Source organism: Equus caballus, chromosome 11, assembly GCF_041296265.1.
Source record: "Equus caballus isolate H_3958 breed thoroughbred chromosome 11, TB-T2T, whole genome shotgun sequence".
NCBI lineage: Eukaryota > Metazoa > Chordata > Mammalia > Perissodactyla > Equidae > Equus > Equus caballus.
The window spans coordinates 45,474,989-45,496,301 of record NC_091694.1 but is presented as its reverse complement, the minus strand read 5'-3'; the positions used below and the strand labels follow the sequence as shown (position 1 = coordinate 45,496,301).

At 54.8% G+C, this 21,313-nt stretch overlaps 2 protein-coding genes across 19 annotated transcripts in view; both read left to right on the top strand.

Moving 5' to 3' along the window:
- The first annotated feature begins 233 nt into the window (after nucleotides 1–233).
- On the top strand, nucleotides 234–10,568 carry SCARF1 (scavenger receptor class F member 1). 4 transcript variants are annotated; one of them, XR_011423404.1, is made up of 12 exons: nucleotides 263–462; nucleotides 775–836; nucleotides 1,080–1,181; nucleotides 2,028–2,553; nucleotides 3,944–4,162; nucleotides 4,557–4,685; nucleotides 5,454–5,557; nucleotides 6,030–6,150; nucleotides 7,727–7,848; nucleotides 7,931–8,077; nucleotides 8,729–9,664; nucleotides 9,745–10,568. XR_011423404.1 is itself a non-coding variant. In XM_023653211.2 (11 exons), exons 1-11 carry the CDS (start codon nucleotides 245–247, stop codon nucleotides 8,840–8,842), a joined length of 1,827 nt encoding a protein of 608 aa, XP_023508979.2. In that variant the 5' UTR covers nucleotides 234–244; the 3' UTR covers nucleotides 8,843–10,568. The 4 variants fall into 4 exon arrangements, 3 of the variants coding, with proteins under 3 accessions (XP_023508979.2, XP_070083936.1, XP_023508978.2); XM_023653211.2 differs by having other exon boundaries at nucleotides 234–462; nucleotides 7,968–8,077; nucleotides 8,729–10,568; XM_023653210.2 differs by having other exon boundaries at nucleotides 264–462; nucleotides 8,729–10,568.
- A 3,288-nt stretch (nucleotides 10,569–13,856) lies between these two features.
- SLC43A2 (solute carrier family 43 member 2) overlaps nucleotides 13,857–21,313 on the top strand; it is a 42,831-nt gene continuing 35,374 nt past the window's right edge. For 2 of the 15 annotated variants that reach the window (XM_070227841.1, XM_070227839.1), the window contains exons 1-2: nucleotides 13,857–14,519; nucleotides 15,384–15,581. In XM_070227841.1, coding sequence (XP_070083942.1) covers nucleotides 15,422–15,581 — 160 coding nt within the window. In that variant the 5' untranslated portion in view covers nucleotides 13,857–14,519; nucleotides 15,384–15,421. Of the gene's footprint in view, nucleotides 14,520–14,881; nucleotides 15,226–15,383; nucleotides 15,582–19,896; nucleotides 20,025–21,313 lie in introns of those variants that run through there. The other 13 variants (XM_070227837.1, XM_070227838.1, XM_070227849.1 and 10 more) reach the window with 12 other exon arrangements.

Genomic DNA, 21,313 nt, shown 5'->3' with positions numbered 1-21,313 from the left:
CCTCCCTTAGGGAGTGTGGCCTAATGGAAAGCCGTGGCTCCCCACCCCCCATCCCATCCCTTCGCCTGTCCCCAATACCTGGGAGATGCCAGGAGGCTTACAGCTTCAACTTCCTGCCCCCTCCAGACGGAGACCAGCCCCTTAAGCTCCCCCGCAGCCCTCACCACTGGTCTTCCTTTCCCTTTCGTTTTTTTCTGGAGTCTGGTCTTCCCAGCACCCGCCCGCCCTCTCAGGGAGGTGCCTCATGGCAGCCCGCCCCTCCGGCCTGGTTTCCTCAGGAAAAGCCTTGGGAGGAAGCAGGGAGGGGGTTGGGAGCTGTGGGGGCCAGACTAACATAGGCCCTCCCGCTGCACTGGCCGCCATGGGGCTGGGGCTGCTGCTCCCACTGCTGCTGCTCTGGACTCGGGGGACCCAGGGGTCTGAGCTGGACCCCAATGGGCAGCATGTCTGCATAGCCAGCAGGTGGGTCTTGTGGGAGTCTGATGGGGGAGTGGCTGAACTGGTGTTGAGGAAGTGGGGGGAAGGATGATGTGAGGGAAGAGGGCATGGGGCTGAGGAGAGGGGGGCTTGGGGACAGCCTGGAGGATGGTGGATAGTCAGGGAAGAGGCTGAGAAGGCCAGGAAAGGAGAGGGAAGGGATTGGGGACACTGGGGCTGTGACACTTGGCGAGGCCTGCCTGATGGGGCTGAGGCAGCCTCCCACATCTCAGCCAGAGACAGTGATCCACCCGCGGAGCCAGGCTGCCCACCGGCTGACCCCTCTCTGCCCCACAGCTCCTCTGCCAAGTTCCAGTGCTGCCCAGGCTGGAGGCAGAAAGATCAAGAATGCACCATCCGTGAGTAGACAGGATGGACCCCCACCCCCAGAGAAGGGAGGACATAGCCCAGTGACCCCTCCTTCCTACCCTGTTGGGGCCTGTTTCCCCTCCTGAACCCTAGAGCCGGAGTTCACCCTGTGACACTCCCTCAGCTCTGAGGGAGCTGGTTCTCGAGGGGCAGGGCAGCAGGAGCCAGTTAAAGGGGCAGAGTGTCCCCCGGTCGGGCCCCAGTCCTTCCGACCTGGGTGGGGTGTTTTTCAGCCATCTGCGAGGGGCAGGATGCCTGCCGGGAAGACGAGGTGTGCGTGAAACCAGGCCTTTGTCGATGCAAACCTGGATTCTTCGGGGCCCAGTGCAACTCTCGTGAGTGGTGGGTCTCGACTGGAGCATGAAGTTGCTGGGCAGAACTGGGGGAGCGGGGAGGCCAAGCAGGTAGAAAAGTAATCTTAGAACAGCAGGGCCAGAATCCTTCCAAGCTTCACTGAGGAAATTGAGGCCCAGAGACGGGAAATGACGCACTCCTGGGAGATGCCCTGAATCATCTGGGTTTTACTCACATCCACAAAGCCCTACCCATAGGTTGAGTTCTGGGCCCTCCACCTTCCTTTTCAACTTCTCAGAAAAGGTTCTGGTGATTCCCATTAATTGCAGAATGGATGCTTCTCATCTCCCCCACCTACACCTTGTCTGTGTGTGGAGGGTAGAGGCCCCTGGTTGGGCTGTCTGCCCTCTCTGGCAGAAAGAGGGCCATGGGAAACGAGCGGTGGGCAGGATAGGCAGAGGGCAGCCACCAGGCATCAGGGTTGAGAGGAGACACTGGGGACATGTGGCTTCTCCTGCACCTCGGATGGGGAGCGTCCAGGCCCATCTCCAGCCCAGTGGGGCAACCCAATGAGAGGGAGGAGGGGCCACGAATGAAGTCCCACCCAGTTCTGTGTAACGCTGGGCAAGCTCCTTTCCCACTCAGGATCTTTAAGTGTATTCTGGAATGTGAAGTGGGAGGCTGGGCCACTGCTAAGAGTTTTCGTAGTTCAGAGTCTGGGGCAGGAAGTGAGCTGTGCCCCAGGAGGATAGAGCCAAGTGTTGTAAGGGTCTGTCCCGGTTCTTGGAGGGCGGGCCTTCCTTGCGGAAGGGGGCGCGGGGCGGGGACCCGTGCCTAGCCCTGAGCATGCTGACGTCCTTTCGTCGCCCCCGCCCCCACCCCCTCAGGCTGCCCTGGCCAGTACTGGGGCCCCGACTGCCGTGAGAGCTGCGCCTGCCACCCGCACGGCCAGTGCGAGCCGGCCACGGGCGTGTGTCACTGCCAAGCCGACCGCTGGGGCGACCGCTGCGAGTTCGCGTGCACCTGCGGCCCACACGGGCGATGCGACCCCGTGACGGGCGCGTGCCGCTGCGAGCCCGGCTGGTGGTCACCCACGTGTCGCCGCCCGTGCCAGTGCAACCCGGCGGCGGCACGCTGCGATCAGGCCACCGGCTCCTGCCTGTGCGAGCCGGGCTGGTGGGGCCGCCGCTGCAGCTTCCGCTGCACCTGCCACGGCTCGCCGTGCGCGCAGGAGACGGGCCGCTGCGCCTGCCGGCCGGGCTGGTGGGGCCCCGACTGTCGGCACCGGTGCGAGTGCGCGCGCGGCCGCTGCAGCGCCGCCTCCGGCCAGTGCTCCTGCCCGCCCGGCTTCCGCGGCGCGCGCTGCGAGCTGCGCTGCCCGGCCGGCAGCTACGGGGCGCAGTGCCGCCACAGGTGAGCCGGGGCGCGGCCGGGCTGCGGGCCCAGGGGGCGCAGCGACGGGCGAGAGGGGGATGCAGGAGAGGGGCGGGGATGCGAAGGAGAAAAGGAGGAGGGGCGTGCGAAGGAGGGGAAAGGAATGAGAGAGAAAGAGGATGAGCTGGGCAGGGGTGGGGGCCAGGGAGAAGGTTGCACGGTGCCCTCCACAAAAATATTCACGGATGAGATGAAAGGGGGAGGAAAACCCTCGATGCCCCTAGGTCCAGCCTCGCCCACCCCTTCCATCCGCTTACTGTTAACAAAAAATACTAGTACCTACTAGCAAGCCAGGCTTAGAAACACAGGAAGAATGAATCACGTGGCAGAATGACTGCAGGGTCCCTTCGAGACTCAGTGGCTTTCAAACTGTCCGGCTCCACCCACGTTAAGAAATATATCTCGCCTCACACACACACACACATACACATATATATGAAGTAAAAGCTTAACCAAACACTCCTTATCTTTACTACATATATATCTATATATTGTGTATATACTGTAATGTTTTTTTTCTTTTTCTTTTTTTTTGATGCTGGTCAGGATCTGATAAGTTGATTTCATGAACTCCCCTTCTCCCCCAACTAATAAGTCTCATCCAAGCATACGATCCCAGATAATTATCTGGAGGGAGAAACTTCAAGTAATTGTTAAGGATCAATGAGAAATTAAGATAAACCTTACTGGAAAAGTTAAGAGAGTAGATCCTAAGAGTTCTCATCACAGGGGAAGAAAAAACTTTTTTTTTCTTTATTGTATCTATGTGAGGTGATAGATGTTAACTTAACCTTTGTGGTAATCATTTCACAATATATGTAAATCAAGTCATTACGCTGCACACCTTAAACTTATACAGTGCTGTATGTCAATTATATTGCAACAAAACTGGAAAAAGATTTTAAAGATAAGCTTGAAATTATAGTGGTGACAACAGACATTATGTATGTATTTTTATTTGTATGCATTTTCCTGTACTGGGATAGAAGATAACCTCCTGAGGCCCATTCCTGCCAGACCTCAGGGAGGCATGGGCGGAAGGGAGGAAGGGGAGAGGGGGAGCAGGGGAGCGCTGGGCAGAAGGCAGGCTCAGGCTGGGCTGAGAGCTCCTGGTGACCCTAAGACCCAGGGAAGGATGGGTCTCAGAATGGGGGGAGTGGGGGTGGAAGGAGAGGGCTGGAATCCTACTAGAACCCCCAAAGATCATCTCTCCAACCTCTTCATGATACAACATGGGGAAACTGAGGCTCAAACCTGCCCAAGTGATCCAGCTGAGACCTGGATGCTCCCCATTGCCTCTGGAGGCTTGGGGGAGGGGCACTGTATCCATCCACCCCTCAGTGCTCCTGTGAACTCCTTCTCTTCCCAGCTGTGGCCACTGCAAGCAGAATGAGCCGTGCTCTGCGGACACAGGCAGCTGCGAGTCCTGCGAGCCGGGGTGGAACGGGACCCAGTGCCACCAGCCCTGCTCACCTGGCACCTTTGGTGAGAGCTGCAGGCAGCAATGCCCCCACTGCCGGCTTGGGGAGGCCTGTCAGCCAGACACTGGCCACTGTCAGCGCTGTGACCCTGGCTGGCTGGGGCCCAGGTGAGGGGACCAGCCTGCTCAGGGTGGTGTGCACCTTCCTTTGGGATCCTCACCCCAGCTGCTCCTTCCCCAACACACTCATGCACACAGCCCTCTGGGGCCTGCCTCCTGGTGAAGACAGAGGGGAGAGAGATGGGTGCTGATGAGGCCCTGGGCCGGTTCCCTTCCAGCTCCTTCACCACCCGGGCTTCCTGCTCTCTTCTCCCTCCAGGGATATGTAGTCTGTCACCTATGGGTTAGTTCCCAGGTTCAAGGCCCTGTTTGCACCCGAGCTTCACTGCTGAGGAGTGGACCGTTGGGTCCTTGAGTCCAGGAGCATGGGGGAAGACGGGTGGGACCCCTGTAGGGGCCAGGCCTGCCCTGTCCCTCCATGCCGAGTCTTGCCTCACCTCAGATGTGAAGACCCCTGCCCGAATGGCACTTTTGGGGAGGGCTGTGGCTCTACCTGCCCCACCTGTGATCAGGGGGCCTGCGATGCTGTGACTGGGGAATGTGTCTGCAACGCCGGCTACTGGGGGCCCAGGTGAGCACTGGGGCCCTGGCAGGGAGGCAGGGCCCTAGGTCAGGCCTCTGCAGTCTATTTCCTACACTTCCTTCTTGGGCTTCCCCACCTCCAGGATACCCACCCAGCATCCTCATAACTGTTGTGGGGTCTGTGTCTTCCAAAGGAAGGTCGGAGTGATGCGTAATCTAAAAGGCCTGGCTCCCTAACCAGGTGGGGGAGTTATTTAGGGGTCAGGTTCCAGACCCATTGTTGTTTCCCTAAGGTCTTCAGGTGGTAAAACATAATCAATGTCAATGACCCAATGCCAGGTTTTCCTCCTATATCACAGAATGTAGTATCAGATGGAAGAGATCTCATTTTATAGAGGAGACGACCGAGGCCCAGAGAGATAGGGCCAGGGCTGGGCCTCAGGCCTCCAGACCTGAGGATGTTTGTCTGGATGCCATTGGCATCTTGCTTATTTCACATTAGTGCTGGTAGGCAAGGGATGAGGAGCATGAGAGGTGGACTCTGCCCAAGGGTTACACCCTGGGGGGCTGTGGGCAAGGGGGCAGCTTGCGGGTGGTTTCTCTGGGAGACTGGCTTAGGGGCTGAGGGATTCTCCCAAATGCTGCCAGGGGTACGTAGAGTGTGGCTCCATAGGTCGGAGGAGGCTGCTTGGGCATCATCAGGGAAGTCTGTGTGGTGGGGGTGGGGAGCAGTGCCCAGAAATCTACCTTCCTCTGTCCCCTGCCCACCTCCGTCCCTCTCACCCAGCCTTCAGCCTGTCTCCTTACTGTCTCACAGCTGCAACACTTCGTGCCCATCTGGCTTTCATGGCAACAACTGCTCTATTCCCTGCGAATGCTCAGAGGGACCCTGCCACCCTGTCTCTGGGGCCTGCCAGCTGGGTAAGGTGGAAAGGAGGGTGCAGTGACCAGGGAAAGACTGGCCCTTTACATGGGCTCCAGGGGTTTGTCACTTACCAGGGAGCTGGGCCCGCTTCAGACATGCTCCGTACTCTTCAGATCTGTCTGGATGCCTTGGGGCCCCCTGAAGATGGGACAGAGCCCCTGCCCCATGAGAAACCAGGCTAGCACCCAGGAAATGAGCAGGCAGGGCTGGACACTGCAATGTACATCAGGCATGAGAATTGGCAAGAACTTCTGGAACAGGCCACAGACCATCAGGAGGGGACAGACCAGCATGGAGGCTGCCTGGAGGAGGGGACCTTCAGGTTTAGCAGAATCTACATCTCTCAGAAGAGGGGGAGGGACCCACAGGTGGAAGAGTCTGGAGAGGAAGCAACTCAGAGCTAGAGATGAGGCATAATGGATGGAGACAGAAGACTCTGGATATTTGACCATCCCTTGCTTCCTGCAGGGTCTCGCAGTCAGGATGCTGCCCTCATCGCGGGCATCCTTGTGCCTCTGCTGCTGCTCCTCCTGGGCCTTGCCTGCTGCGCCTGCTGCTGCTGGGCCGCTCGGTTGGACCCCAAGGACAGGTGAACACTAGCCTGTCCCTCCCCCCGCCACAGCTCAGACCAGGGGGTGGAAGCAAGGTGGCATCTGGTTTCTTTACAGGGGTGGGGAAGGGCTGGCCTTATTACACACTTGGGTCAGAGGTAGTGAGGTAGGTGGCAGTGGCCGTAGCCTGCAGACACCAGGTCAGCCACCTGCCTTCTTCGGAAGCCTTCAGCGGGAGAGTTTCTGCGTCTCACGAGTGTGAGCAGGGGGCACCAGGCACCAGGCTGGTGAAACTCAAACCCACAGCAGCAGGCTGAGGGTTTCTTAAAGGGGAGCAGAGGAGGAGGGCAGGGAAGGCAGAAGCAGCCAGGTAGCTCTGGGCAGGGAGGGAAAGAGACCAGGCCTCGGATCCCCCAGAAGCAGAGTGACGTAAAAGTCTGAGAAGTAGTAGGACCGGCCTGGTGGTTTAGTGGTTAAGTTCATGCACTCTGCTTCAGCAGCCCAGGGTTCACTGGTTCAGATCTGGGTACAGACCTATGCACCACTCATTAAGCCATGCTGTGGTAGGCATCCCACATATAAAGTAGAGGAAGATGGGCACAGATGTTAGCTCAGGGCCACTCTTCCTCAGCGGAAAAAAAAAAAGTCTGAGCAGTGGTTTAGCAGAGAATGTGACTTTCCAAGAAAAGGAGAGAAGAGGAAGGATTTGGGTTTTGGGGGCCTGCTGCAGGGAACGGGGCTCACCCAGAGCTCTGTTCCTTCACAAAATCTCCTCACACTTCTTGGCTCCTTGGAGACCCACAGCAGCGTGGAGGTTTGGAGCAGGGAATGCGGGGACAGGAGGATCAGCATTCACAGAGGAGGACACTGAGGCCCGAGGTGACTCAGCTAGTCCCTGGCACGTGCAGAGCCCGTACCCTGTGTTCTGGACTCCTTGTCCGGTGCTCTCTTATTCGTGCACAATCCTTGTGCACATCCTCCTCCTCTGTGCTGTGGGGCAGCCACAGACCAGCAGACCCAGTGGCCCCTCCCCGGGGGCTTAGAGCCTGGGGGTGGGGAAGAAGCCCCTCACGTGAGGACCAGGACTGTGCAAAGGCTGTCAGATGAATGGTAATGAGTGAAGCCATCACTTCCAGCTTGAGAGGGGGGCCAAGGGCAGGCCTCCTGGAGGTGGTGCCACTTCCAGAGAGATATGTAAGCTGGGACGCAGCTAAGATGACCATAACACACAGCTGCATTCTGGGGAGCTTCACCCGGTGCCTGCACTGTGCTGGGTCCTGAAAAGAGCTCTGATGGAAGGGGGTGTTGTCCCCATTGTACTGATGAAGAGACTGAGGCCCAAGAGGTGAAGTCTGAGACAGAGTTGCTGCCCAAGTCTATTTGACTCTAGAGCCACCCTGCCTTCTCTGTCAGGCCCGAATCGCAGGCCTGAGATTTCAGTGCTTTGGAATTTACTCTGGAGTCATAGGGAACCATTGAACTAAACAAGGTCACCCTGGCACCCTGTCTCCCTCACACTAACCCCAGGACCAGGATGGTCCTGGCCCTCTTCTCCTGTGTCCACCCTGCCCCAACCAGGAGTCTCATGCACTGACCGCCCTCCTATGTCCTCAGGCCTGTGAGAGATGGAGCTGCTGTGTCCAGGATGAAGCTGCAGGTCTGGGGGGCACTGACCAGCCTGGGCTCTGCGCTGCCCTGTGGTTCCCTCAGCAGCCACAAGCTTCCCTGGGTAACAGGTGAGTGGGCGCTGAGGGTCAGGGCCTGGGATGGGACAAGGCTTTCCGTCGGGCTCTGTGCCTGACCTGGAGGCCCCTACAGTCTCGCACCACGACCCGGAGACGCCCTTCAACCACAGCTTCATTGAGCCACCCTCTGCCGGCTGGGCCTCGGACGACTCCTTCTCTTCGGATCCCGAGTCTGGAGAGGAGGACGAGGGTCCTGCCTACTGTGTGCCACCCCAAGAAGGTAGCCCCCAAGAGCCCACTCGGCCCCTGAGCAGCCCTGCCCACCCAACCTCTTCTTTAGTCCTTTAGCAAACGTGTATCAAGCGCCCACTCTGTGCCAGTCACTGCTCCTGGCTGTGGGACACAGGAAAGAACAAGATAGATTCCTGCCCTCACCAGGCTTATGGTCTGGTGGGCAGTAGTCAGACACTTGCAGGACAGAGTGAGACATGCTTTGATGGGGGACATGCAAGTAGGGGCATCATCCAGCCATGTCAGGGGTGATGGGGTCAGGGAAGATGTCCCAGTGTTAGTGATATTGGGGTTGAGTCTGGCAAAATCAGTGGGAGTTAGCTGAGTGAGAGTTAGGGAGAGGCGGGAATGATGTTTCCAGAAGAGGGAACTGTGTACACAGAGGCCCAGAGGTGAGAGGGACATGGCTGTGGAGCATTGAAGGAGTTTTAGCTTGGTTAGTGTGACATTAGTTCATAGTAGGGGGAGTGGTGAGAAAAGAGTGGTGTCCACCAGAACAGCCCCTTCCCCAGCTTCTCTGCATCCTCCCCCTCTTCCTTGCCCATTTTTGAAGCCTCCCAGAAGATTCTGGGCTGGGTAAGTGGGGTGGAGTGGGGTGGCTAGCACAGCTCTGGCCAACCTCTTCTGTCTCCCCTGCCAGGGATGGTCCCTGTGGCCCAAGCAGAGCCGTCAGAGGTCAGCCTGGCTGGAGGTCCCTTCCCTCCCCCGGAGGATGCCTCCACGCCATTCGCCATCCCTCGCACTTCCAGCCTAGCACGGGCCAAGCGGCCGTCAGTCTCCTTTGCCGAAGGCACCAAGTTTGCACCGCAGAGTCGCAGAAGCTCAGGGGAGCTCTCCAGCCCACTCCGAAAGCCCAAGAGGCTCTCCCGGGGCGCCCAGCCAGGTCCTGAAGGCCAGGAGGCAGAGGAGCCCACAGGCCCAGAGCAAGCAGAAATGGACAAGGCCCTTCCTGGTGCTGCCAGCCCCAGGGATTCAACCACTGGCCGCCGCCGGCTCCCACTTGGTGGCCGGACAGTGGCTGAGCGTGTGGAAGCCATCGAGGGCAGTGTCCAGGAGAGCTCAGACTCTGTAACCACTATCTACATGCTGGCAGGGACACCCCGGGGATCTGAGGGCCCTGTCCGGTCTGTCCTCCGCCGTTTTGGTAGCTTCCAGAAAGGCCAGGCAGAGCCGAAGGTCAAGAGTGCCATCCCCAAGCCTCCACGGCGGGCCCTGAGTCGGAACAAGGGCAGCCCAGGGCCGGCCTCTAGCTCTGCCAATCAGAGCCCTGGCTCAGCCCCAAAGGAGGAGCTCAAGGGGACTTTGGAGTCTGTAGGAGCTGGGCCAGAGGAAGTGGGCAGGGACCTGGGGGATGGCATCAAGAACTCAGGGAGGGCCCAGGAGCCAGGCCCTGAGGGCGGCCCCCCAGAACAGGATCCCCAGAAGCTGGCTGAAGGGGAAGGGCAGGAGGAGCCCCAGTATGAGAATGTTGTAACCATCTCTGGGCCACCAGAGCCCTGAGGACCTTGAATTTGGGGACTGGGAAGAGTATGGTTGGGGGTGGGCATCAAACTGCCCCTGGATCAGACTGTGTTTTGTGCTGGACAAAGAGCCCAGGGCCAGGAAAGACATAGCAGAGCCTCTGCCCTTCCATGGGAAATGTGAGTTAGAGGCCAGCTGGCCCTGGGCCCTGGCAGTGCTCCGGGAGTGCTCTGGAAAGCCTGGGCAGAGACCCTGTGGGATGGGGTCAGGAAGGGGAAAGGATGGCTGCAGGGACTTTTTCTCTGTTGTCCTGGACTCTGTTTACCCCAGGAGGCTATTCTTTCCTTCATTTGCAAAACATTTTTCTGAAATGGGAAATAACCTAAATGTTTGATGATAAAAGATTGGTTAAAGAAATATTTCTTATGATAGCTTCCTAAACAACCACAAAAAATCATGTTGTGCAAGAATATTTAATATGGGAGATAGGGGAGAATGTTCACGCTATACTAGTAATTGTAAAAAGTAAGTTTTCTTATAAATTTCACTTCTTTTTGCCTCAGGATACATGTTGAGAATTTTTCCATTTTGTGTCTATTTTGTGATTGCTTTACAAACTGTTTTTTTAAAAAAGGATGTGTGTGCATTAAAAAGATTAAAAGAAAGGCATCATATGGCATTTTTCTTTGGGAGAGGAGATTGTGGCTGATATTTATTTTCTTAAACTTCTGTGTAATTTGCAAATTTTCTACAGTGAACATTCTTTTTACTTTTCTCCCTACATTGCATTTTTTAAAAAATTGTAAAAAGCAATGTTCTTTATTAAAAATAAAAAGTACTAAGATTGCAGACATGTTTAAAGTAAAAATGAGACTTTCCTTCTCTCCACAGGAGTCTGACAGACAAGGGAGGGGCTCGACTTACTTTTCACTGAATGCCTTTTGGTCTTGTTCTGATTTCTTTCCTCACATAGTTCTTGTATTACCTAGTCAGGAAATAAAGAGTGGCTTTCTCTTCTATCCCAGTGCTCAGAGAATTTCATGAACAGTATAGATGCTTCATTTCAGATGTTTTTCTGTGCATATGAAAACAAAAGAGCATACTATTCTACATTTTGCTTTTTCACTTAACAATATATCCTGGATCTCTTTCAATGTCAGTAACTATAAAGCTACCTCTTTTTGTTAAAAATGGCTGCATGGGATTCCATCATGAAGAAATACACAGGTTATTGAAACCATCCCCTACCTATGGGGATTGGGTTGTTTCTCGTTGTTTTGACACAATAAGTGATACAGAGTACAAACTTGTCCATATTTCTTTTTGCACTTGTGCAAGTTTTTCTGTAGAAGAGATTCCTACCAGTGGAATTGCTGGGTTATGGGGTAAGAACATTCAACACTTGTGTACTTACTCCAAACTGCCCTCCAAAAAAGGATTGTTTTCTATTCTCACAGATTATGGTGGCAACTATTTCTCCAATCGGAGAAGTTAAAAATTTTAGCACAGGAAAAATAACTAAATAAAATAATAACGTGGTAAAGCTTCTTAAAAAGTTAAAATCTTTGTACAGATAAAAGTTTTTTGTTTTTGTTTTTTAACCATCCAAAATACTATCATTAAAAGTGAATTTCTATGATTATTCTAAGATTGAGCTTCTTTTCATATCTTTAATCATTATTTGTATTTTTCTTATAGATTATCTGGGTATACTCTTTCCAATTTTCAGTTGAGGTGTTCATCTTTTTCTCATTGATTTATAAGTGCCTTTATATATATCAAGGATATGAATTCTTTGCCCAGTTTGTGATGGGTCTTTAAATGCTGTTTATAGTTTCTTTCTTCTTTTTTTTTTCTATATAGAAATTTAAAATTTTAATTTAGACAGTCTTTTTCTTTTTGACTTCTGGGTTCCTTCCATGTCATACTTGTGGAAAGGTCTTCTCTCCCCTAAAATCAGTGAAATAATCTTCTACATTTTCTTCTAGTACTTTAGTGGTTTTCTTTCTGTATGATTTGCCAACAGTGCTGGTGTTGGGGCTTTAACACTCCTGACAAAAGAAGCTGGAAAAAACAACAATAGAATTTCATTCAACTAGACTAGGATTCAAATCTCAGTTCTGACATTCTTGTTTTGTGACTTTGGAAATGTTACTTAAAGCCTCAGTTTTTTCCATCTGAAAAATGGGGATAATGGCCATCTCCCAGGGTTATTGTGGGGATTAAATGACACAAAGTATGTAAAACACCTAGTAGCTTTGTAGCTCTCAATAAGGGGTAATTATGATTGGCGTCCCATCATTCTTCCAGCTTTGACTCCTTTATCCGTAGAAGCCAATACCTTTCACTCCTTTTCATTTGTTCATGTTTTCATTCAACAGACTCATAGTGTGTCTGCTTTGTGTTCATTTCTGTATTAAGGAAGGGCTGGTTATACAAAGTTGAATAAGATATAGTTTGTGCCCCTAAAGAGTTCATAGTCAATGGGAAAAGGGAGAGACAAACAGATGAATAGATAATTATAAAAACAACGCAATCTGTGGACAAAGATAGTGGAGAGTATCGTGGGGAGTGGTAAGGGAAGGCTTCCTGGAGGAGGTGCTGTTCAAGAAGAGACTACGTTTCAGGGCCAGAGGTGAGAGAACAGCACGTGCAGTAACCACAAGCAATTCCAAGTAATTGGAGTGTCTAGGACCAGGCAGTTCAACTAGCCTCCAGGGAGAGGAAGACACTGGTGGGGAGAAGCCTGTGTGGGTCAGGTTGGAGAACTTGAACTTTTATCCTGCAGGACAAATGGAAGCGAGTTTCTGAAGGACTTTAGCAGATGTCAGATTTACCAAGGTCATATTTACATTTCCCGTAGCTCACTGGGATGGGGTGGGGTGGAGAGATGGATTCGTCGAGCTAAGATTGGAAGCTGGATGACCTGCAGTCCTAGGGACACAGATGGGCAAATTAGACAAATATTTAGGAGCTAGGGTTGCATTGGTGGGGTGGGGTGGGGTAAAAGAGAATAACAGCAGGTGCCCAACAAATATTTGTTGAAAGGATGGTTCACAGTATCTAACTTCTGTAGATAGTGGTGCTATTGTCTGAGACAGAATGGAAGGAACATTTTGAGGGGAGGAGAAAGTGAACTATTAAGAGATGTTTTCAAGGGGCCGGGCTTGTGGCACAGCAGTTAAGTTCTCACGTTCCACTTCGGCAGCCTGGGGTTGGCTGGTTGGGACCCCAGGTGCGGACCTAAGCAGCGCTTGTCAAGCCATGCTGTGGCAGCCGTCCCACATATAAAGTAGAGGAAGATGGGCACAGATGTTAGTTCACGGCCAGTCTTCCTCAGCAAGAAGAGGAGGATTGGCGGCAGATGTTAGCTCAGGGCTAATCTTCCTCAAAAAAAAAAAAGACGTTTTCAAAACAGTTTAGAGATGCATACAGAACAGCTGCCTAGAGGCAGCCCTCAGGCAGGTGGCTCTAGGAGGAAGAAGGGAAGGACTGAAGTTTGTCAAGTGGCAGTCACAACCTTGTGAGAGGGTGAGATTCTGCAAGGGCGTGGTAACTCGTTAGGTAACCAGCCAGGATCCCCCAAGCCTGCAGCGCCAGGAGCAGTCTGAGCGAGGTTGCCAGTGGCGGGTTCACGGCGGCAGGGGGCGCCCTCGCATTGGGGGACGTGGAGCATCCTCTGGCTCTGGGATGCTAAGCCAGCTCCCAGAGCGTGGCAGGGATACCAAGCTGAATCTGGGGGAGACCGAGGGTCTTCTGAGGTAGGGCTACTGCCTTTGTCGGGGAGACGCAGCTGGGCACTTGAACGTCTAGAGCCCGGCCTCCACTCCCTTGTCCTGGCGGTTCCTTGGGGCAGGTCCAGCTCGTTGATCAGACTGGGCGTCCGGAGCCCTCCTGATCCCACGCGCTCTCCCGGAGGCCTGACTTGTGCTCAGAGCTTGGCGCTGTCCCCAGCGCCACTCTGCAGAGAGGGCCCTTACCTAAAAAGAGACTTCCGGGGCGGCCCTTTCCTAAAGGAGGTGGAGGTGGCGCAGGACAGTGGGTACGGGTGGTCAACTAGGGCAGGGAGCATCAAGATGACCGGTCGCGGGGGGGGGGGGGGGGGGTGTCTCCGAGGGTACCAAAGAGAGCGGGAACGGGGAGAGGGCGTAAGAGTCTGGATGAAGCACCAGAAGAGACACTGTCCTAGGGGACAGAGAAGCCCCACACTCCCACCTGGGTATCCCCGAGGAACACCTTCCAGGGACCAGGCAGATGGCACCCAGGAGAGGGATGAGTGAATCAGGAGAGCAGGGAAGAGGCACACCACGCCTGGAGAGAGGTCCGGGGATCCAGGATGTGCAGACACCGCCTGGATGGGGGACAGTGAGGGGAGGAGAGCGAGGAATCAGAACACAAAGCCCGAAGCTGCCAGGCTGGCAGAACTGAGTGGGGAGGCGGCAGGAGCAGCAAGACCTACGCGGAGCCAGAACATCGGGGCGTGGTGCTCAGAGCAGAGGGGAAGCTGGGGACTATGTAGCGGGCCGTAGGAGAGCTGAGCGCGGAAGCCGAGCTGGGTGCGCAAGGAGGACAGGCATGCAACTGGGGAAGTCCGGGGGCGCCGAAACGCCAAGCCGGGTTCCAATCCAGGGGCAGGGCTTCGGGGTGAGGCTCCGGACAGGCGATGGAGCAATATACCCGGGGGTTCCCGCCCGGCCGCGACTCCAGTTTAAGGCGGCAGAGCAGAAGCACTGCCTGGCGGTGCCCCCGGCCCCCCCAGCTCCCTTGTTTGTCTCAAGTCCGGCCGGAACCGGCTTCGGCTCGCCGCCGGGCGGGCGGGTGGCTGCTGATTGGTCTACGCCTGTTTCCAGCCCCCACTCAGCCAATCAGTGCGCAGCAGTGTTTTCATCTTCGCGTCGGAATAAAAGGGCTGGAATAAAAAGGGGCAGAAAAGGCGCCGGCCGGGCCCGACACACATCAGTAGGAGCCAGGTGAGCCGGGTTCTGGGGGTCCGGGCTGTGGGCAAGGGTGCGGTGGGCAGAAGGCGCACGAGTAGGGACGTAGGGAGATGTGTGAATATGAGACTGGATGGATGAGGAGCCGCCAGAGAAGAGATGAGGAAGAGAGGAGGGAGGTAGAGGATGGAGGGAAGGGGGTCCACTTCCATGGAAACGGGCTAATTGCCGAGGAAACGGCCTGGGATGGGGGTCGCGCAAGCTGCTCGCGCCGCCGGTTTGAACCGGCTTCGCCTCTCCCATGCGGGGTTCGCGTGGCCGCAGCGCCTAGCGACCTAGACGGCGACCAATGGCGCCGCAGTTCCTGTGCCGCTGGGCCAATGAGCGAGCCGTGGGCGGGTCGTTCCGGAGCTCGGTGCGCTGATCTTGTGGTTGAAGGAACAGCTCCGGGAAAGAGTCTCGAGAGCGGGTGGGAGGGTGCCTGTCAGGGTCCCCGAGAGTGGCAGCCCTCAGGTATGCCCATGCCTGGGTATCCGGACCTCAAGCCGCCTCCTCTGTCAGCCTCCAACCTATGTCAGTCCTGCTGGGAGCCAGGACTAATTCCACGTCCCTGAGTATGCGTTAGCTCCTTCTGCTTCTGTGCCTCAGTTTACCTCTGAGTGAGCTGAGGGAGAAGTCTCCCTGCCTGGCCGAGGCGGCTCTCCCGTAGCCGAGGGCAGACGTACGAGCCAGCCGCGGAGAGGTTGGCCCGGGGCCGGGGCCGGGCTGGGGCTTCCTTCTCTGCGCGCGCCTACAGTCCCGGCCGCGGAGGGGTGACGAGCTCCGCGCGCTGCGGCAGCGGCCGGGCTTGGCCGCACTGGCTGGGCAGGGCCGGGCGCTGACGCCGAGGTCTGTGCGCAGGTGGCTGCAGAGCCGAAGCCGGGCCGCCGCGCCGCGCCATGGCGCCCACCCTGGCCACTGCCCATCGGCGGCGCTGGTGGATGGCCTGCACGGCCGTGTTGGAAAACCTCCTCTTCTCGGCAGTCCTCCTGGGCTGGGGCTCGCTGCTCATCATGCTCAAGTCGGAAGGCTTTTACTCCCACCTGTGTACTGAGCCAGGTGAGACGGGCGCCTCGGGCTCGGGGTGGTTCCTGGAGTGGGGGCTTTGGGAGAGGGCAGGATGGCGGAGAAGACCTAGTCAGCAATGCCACCTCACGACCCGGCACCTCCCAGTTAGCAGAAGGCCCGTTTGATCGTCACCCGGCTCTGCTGGGTGCATATCCTTGTCCCGGTTTTGTGGATGAAGAAACTGAGGCTCAAACAGATCCTCTGATTTGTCCAAGGCCACCCAGCTGGGGACTGTGATAGATCTAGAAGCCCCGAGTCCAGGATGTTCTTTCCACCACCTGGGAACATTGCTGGGCTCCTCTCCTCCCGGTCCCTGGCACATCACTCGCCTCGCGGTAAACATGTTGCTGCCTGACTGTGAGAAAGAGGAACTCCTGACTTGGTGGCTGGGGTGCAGCAAGAGAGAGGAAGTGGTTTGGCCTCCACCCCATGCAAGGTTCATCTAGAATCGAGTTGTTTTTTTTAGTCAGGCCGTTATGGGGTCTCTTAAGGGCTTGTTGGATACAATTGCTTGTCTATTTTTGCTGCTTTATGATTTTCCAAAGGACATTTCCTCCCACAGGCTGTAAGAACATCTCGGTGGCCTTCTACCTCCCATGGCGGGGAGGAGAAGAGAGGCAAAGCAGGTATTTAGGGAAATGATACTAGGTCTGTCCTGTCCCTTTGCTGCACCATTGGTGTTGCTGAATACCAACTGAGGATGCTTGTCTACAAGAAATCTAACCCCCGCCCCTACCTTCACACACCCCCACTGCATTTGAGGATCCTAATTGCCGCAGGTCAGTGGGTGCAGCCTGACAGTGGGGTCCAAGTGGCTCACAACCTCTACTCTCCACCCACCCCCGCTTCCTGGGTAACCTTGATAGGAAACGTTTCCCTCTGCCCTCTCCCTGTGCCCAACAGTGGCTCCTAATAGTTGGACTCCGTAATGTCTCTCCCTGGTGCCTTTGTCAGCCAGCCCCTGCCCAGGTCCCCTTAGATGGAGCTAGCCCAAGTTTGACCCCTCAAATCGCACGACTGGCATGATTTTTCTTCCTAGAGTTCTAACTTTGGGGGAAGAGAAAGCTTTGGACCAGCTCATGCTGCCTGTAACCCCATGTAGAACCGTCCCTGTTTCCCTTCTCTGGTCATCTCAGGAGATTCCTGAGAGTTCCAGTCTCTAGGAGAGCTTTGCTGGAGAGGTTAAGGGCAGGAGAAAGGGAGGAGTTGCAGAGGCCGCCTGGGAGAGGGCAGAAAGTATATCATTTATAACCTTTAGCCTTTAGCCACTGAGAAATATTTCCTAATAGCTTAAGGGTTCTTGGCAGACCTTTCCTCACATCAGCAAGAAATCTTGGGAGATGGGAGAGTCGTTCAGACCTTGTTCCTTGAACAAGCTTTCTGCTTTGCCTAAGAGATGTTAGGAGATTAATGATTTTCTGGAAGGAACAGGTTAGAGGATTTGGCTCCTCCTCTCCCTCCCTCTCCCTTTTAGATCATGACCCTTTCTGCTTGCCTCCCTGATGGGCTCTCTCAGGCTGCACAGAGGGTTTAAAAAACGGGAAGAAACGTCATTATCCTCAGATGAAGCTTTTAGCATCTCATCCAGACTGGAGGACTGTCATATATCTATATCTATATCTATATATTTTTTTGGCCCCAGTGTGGTGTCAAAAGGCCAGATTCTAAGGCTTTTCCCCCGTTTGTCCACTGATTTATTTTATTTTATGACGTTGGCACCGTCACGCCTGGTCACTTCACTCCTGCCTCAGCCTTGCCTGCTTCCTTCATCTGAGTGGGCGGAGTCCCAGAGACTGTGCCGTCACAGTGCTGAGTTGGTGTTTAAACCTTTGAGAGGCTTGATGGTCCTTTCTATAAACCAAAGTGAAGGTGAAGGGTCAAGAGTGTGGGTTGAACATCAACTTCTTATCCCGTGTCTTTGCTCTTACCTCTAATTTTGGTTTTTCTGACTACCTAGGAAACCTGCTGACCCAGCATCCTCGCCAGGCAGGCCTGCTGGTTCCACGCAGCTTATCAGTCTGGCCTCCCCGTTCTTTGCTTCTTGGAGTCCGTGTAACCTGTTGCTTTTCAGGCCAGGAATCCCCCGGCCTTGTCTGACTGGGAGTGAGTGGAGGATTTAGGGTCAAGGCTTCTGCTTAGGCCTGCTATTTTCAAACTTGGTGGATGGCTGACTTGCAGAGAAGCAGTTGGGCCATTTATTGACTTTATTGAATTAGACTTGTAAAAAGCTGACCAGTCTATGTACGGCTGATTGAGATGCAAATTTGTCAGCTTTTTGTTGCTTTTCAGTCTCATGCTTTGGTTTGTTTGTTCCCTAAAGTAAATTTGCCTGAACCTGTTGAAAGGTTCTCAGAACTCTTTCTTGGGACTCCAGCCAGAATCCTGCCACAGACGTGGTGTTGGGTTCCAGCTTGGTGAGGTGGGAGAAGGAAAGAAAGCCCATGTCTCTCTTGCCCCTCAGCTCTTTTTGCCCTGCCCTCCAGACGGGCAGGACTTTGACAGGGCCAGGGCATTTGGGCTTTGCCTCTGCAGTCCCCCTGGTGTAGACAGAAGACCAGCTGGATTCCCGGCCTGGGAAGAACGGGGTTTTCCCAATACTGTGTCCTTTTGGCCTCTGGATGGCTGCTGTAACCACCCATGTCTGACCTCTTTCTTCATTTTCTCTGTCATTTGGTGGCCCACTTTGACAGGTCAGCTTACGGGGCTGGTGGTACCTGTGGATGTTTAATCTACTCTTTCATCTAACGTACGCCTTCAGTAAACGTTTATTTTTTATTTATTTTAAAGATTTTATTTTTCCTTTTTCTCCCCAAAGTCCCCCAGTACATAGTTGTATATTTTTTTAGTTGTGGGTTCTTCCAGTTGTGGCATGTGGGACGCCGACTCAGCATGGCGTGATGAGCGGTGCCGTGTCCGCGCCCAGGATCCGAACCGGCGAAACCCTAGGCCACCGAAGGGGAGCGTGTGAACTTAACCACTTGGCCACGGAGCCGGCCCAGTAAACGTTTATTGATGTGCTGTGCTGGGGGTATAGAGCAGTCTTGGCCCTCAGGGAGTCTGCAGTCTGCCAGCCTCAAACAAATCATCACACACAGACCTGTATAATTCCAAGTGGTGGTTGGGACTCCAACAGAGAGGCAGGTGCCAGAAGCAAGAGTGACAGTGGGGGTCTGGTTCATCTTGGGTGGGAGGGCTTCTTTGATGTTTAGGCAGAAGTGTCGAGGCTGAGGGGGGAGAGGAGAGGGCAAGAGGAGGAGAGACAGGACTGGCAAGGCAGGAGATGACTGGGGAGGTGGAAAGGGGCCGAGGCCTGCACGGCCTGGGAGGCCACTTGGGGAGACGGAGTTTTGTTCCAAAGGCAGGAAGAAGCAGTGGAGGCAGAGGGCGATGATCAGACTCACCTATTAAATTCTTAGGAATTGTTGAAAGCTTCCCACATGCTGGGCGTTAGGCAGGGTGGGGGCTATGAAGATGGGAGGTGTGGCCTCTGCCTGAGGAAGTCACAGTCCAGTCCGGCCATGGACACCAAGGCAGCCCCCAGTTCTGTGCTCTTGACCACTGCAGTCACTCTGTTTGTGGTGGCAGGGGAGCTGTACCCCTCACTGAAACAAAACAGGAGGCTGACCCCTGGGGCCCTGAGAGGGCAGAGGGGCTGCCATCACCCAGGGAAGCAGGGCCAGGGTTAGTCCCCACCAGGCTGGGCTGAGACTGCAGATGTGGACAGGAGACATTCCCAGCTGCTTGGAGGCCCTCCTTTTGTATGGTCTCCTCCCACACCTGAAGGCCAGTGATTGATAGCTTTTGAAACCCACCCTTTCACTTGATATTGCTTTTTATTGACTTTCATTGCTTTTTGACTTTTGCTTCATTTGACTTTTATTGCTTTTTATTGCTTTTTATATGACTTTTTACTTTTCCCCCTCAGTTTATTTTGCGTTAAGAGAAATAAAATTTTGTAACAACACGTAAGAAAGTCTAAAGGTTGGTGCCTACAGCCTCAGGATGTGTCACAGAGAGGAGCTGGCGCCCTCTGCCCTCCCCACCAACCCTGCCTTCCTCTTTCCCACTTCATGACCTAATTTCCCTTCCCAACATCCGCTGGCCCCATCTAGCTTCTTGGTGTTCCATTAAGGCCTTGTCCAGCTTGAGTTGGCTTTCAGGGACCTCATGAGAAGGTCTTAGGGGCAGTCCCATTCTCACTAGGTGACAGTAAGGACCACCTGGTGTTGCCCCCGACTCTGTGACAGCCTTGTAACATCTCCAGTCTCTCAGCATTTTCTTTATGACATGCCTCTAACCCAGGTGGTGCAGCGTCAGCACAGCCTGAAGCTTAGAAGTAGGAGCTTCAGGGTCCGACAGCCTGGATTCAAGTCCTGCTTCCCCATGTACCATCTATGAGACTCAGGCAGCGGCTTACCTGCTCTGAAACTCCTGGTATCCTGTGTGGAATATGGGGTGGGGTGGGAGGGTGCTAAGTGACACAGGGACAAATAGCATTGAACGCAGTGGCCATGCCACACAGGCACTCTGTGACCACAGCCAGGGGCTCGGTGCTGGCCTACCCAGGATGGCTGTCTGACTGCCTGTGTCCTGCCGCTTGTTTGCTCTGTGTCTGAGACTGACCTCTCCCTTACATCCCCCCTGCTGGACTGAGATGCTGCTTCCTGTTGCCGGATAGACTAAGGATTTGAGAGCGACAGGAGATCCTGGGGCAGGGACCATCAGCAGGGAGGTCCAGGGGCCTGGACCCGGGGAGGGGGGCTCAGTAAGCAGCTGGTCAGAGAAGGGGGCTGCTTAGGAATTTAGAGGGGCCTCCAGCCAAGGGCCCTCTGGCTCTCTCGAGCCAGTTATCACCGGACCGGTTACTCTGGAGGCTCCCCACTCCCTTTGTTTCCATGGGGTGGGGGGCCCCTCTTTGACCTAGGCATGTCAGGGGAGCCTGAGTGGGGTCACAGCACCCTCTTTTCTCCCCCGCTTTCTCTGTAAAGGTTTTGTGTGTGAGTCTTCTGTGAGTAGTGCCGAACAGTGCAGGCATTGTTTTGTTTTCCCTGCCCCTGGGTCTCCTCTGAAGCAGCCTGTTCTCGGCACACTCTGGCCACGCCAATTCCTTGCCTGTCTTCTTGGTTCACCTTCCCTGCCTGGGCTGGACTGGGCTGGGCCACTCTGGCAGCCCCCTGCGGAGGTGTCTGTTTAATAAACAGGTGCAGGGGAGGTGCAGAGCAAGCTGGGCTGGAGTGAGGGCTAGCTCCAGGCTGGGAGCAGAGGGGCACCCTGGGAGCTTGGCACTTCCTGGGTGCTTGTTTGTTTGTGTGTCTCTGGCTCACACTGGCCCAGGTGGGAGCAGAGGGAGAGGAACAGCCTGGGTGTGACTGTTTGGGCATCTGCTGGATCTGTGATTATTCGTGTGGGCTGTTTACTGCCAACAAAGCTGCTGGGCTCACTGAACGTTTAGTTCCCTCTGGGAGCTGGGGACACTCTTGTGTTGTTCCATGGACAGACAGGAGAGGCCACTGAGACTCCTCGCCCCCTGGCTCGTCTGTTGCTGGACATCACTGCCTGGAGGCAGGAGGGCACAGGGCCCTGTTGGCAGGGATTTGTTTAAGAAGAGAAGGCTGGTGGCCCAAAGTGTAAGGTCCCTGCTCCTGTGTGTAGTGGCTCTAGGATGAAAGACAGGAGGGAAAGATACCCTCCCCTCTACTCTGACCTCTCTTCTCGTGAGCCCC

Excerpts from the sequence above, each read along its gene's own strand:
- SCARF1 (XM_023653210.2), top strand. The coding sequence starts at position 362 with ATGGGGCTGGGGCTGCTGCTCCCACTGCTGCTGCTCTGGACTCGGGGG. Across the intron at positions 4,163-4,556 it reads CCTGGCTGGCTGGGGCCCAG|ATGTGAAGACCCCTGCCCGA; the intron begins GTGAGGGGACCA and ends GCCTCACCTCAG. Across the intron at positions 5,558-6,029 it reads CTCTGGGGCCTGCCAGCTGG|GGTCTCGCAGTCAGGATGCT; the intron begins GTAAGGTGGAAA and ends TGCTTCCTGCAG.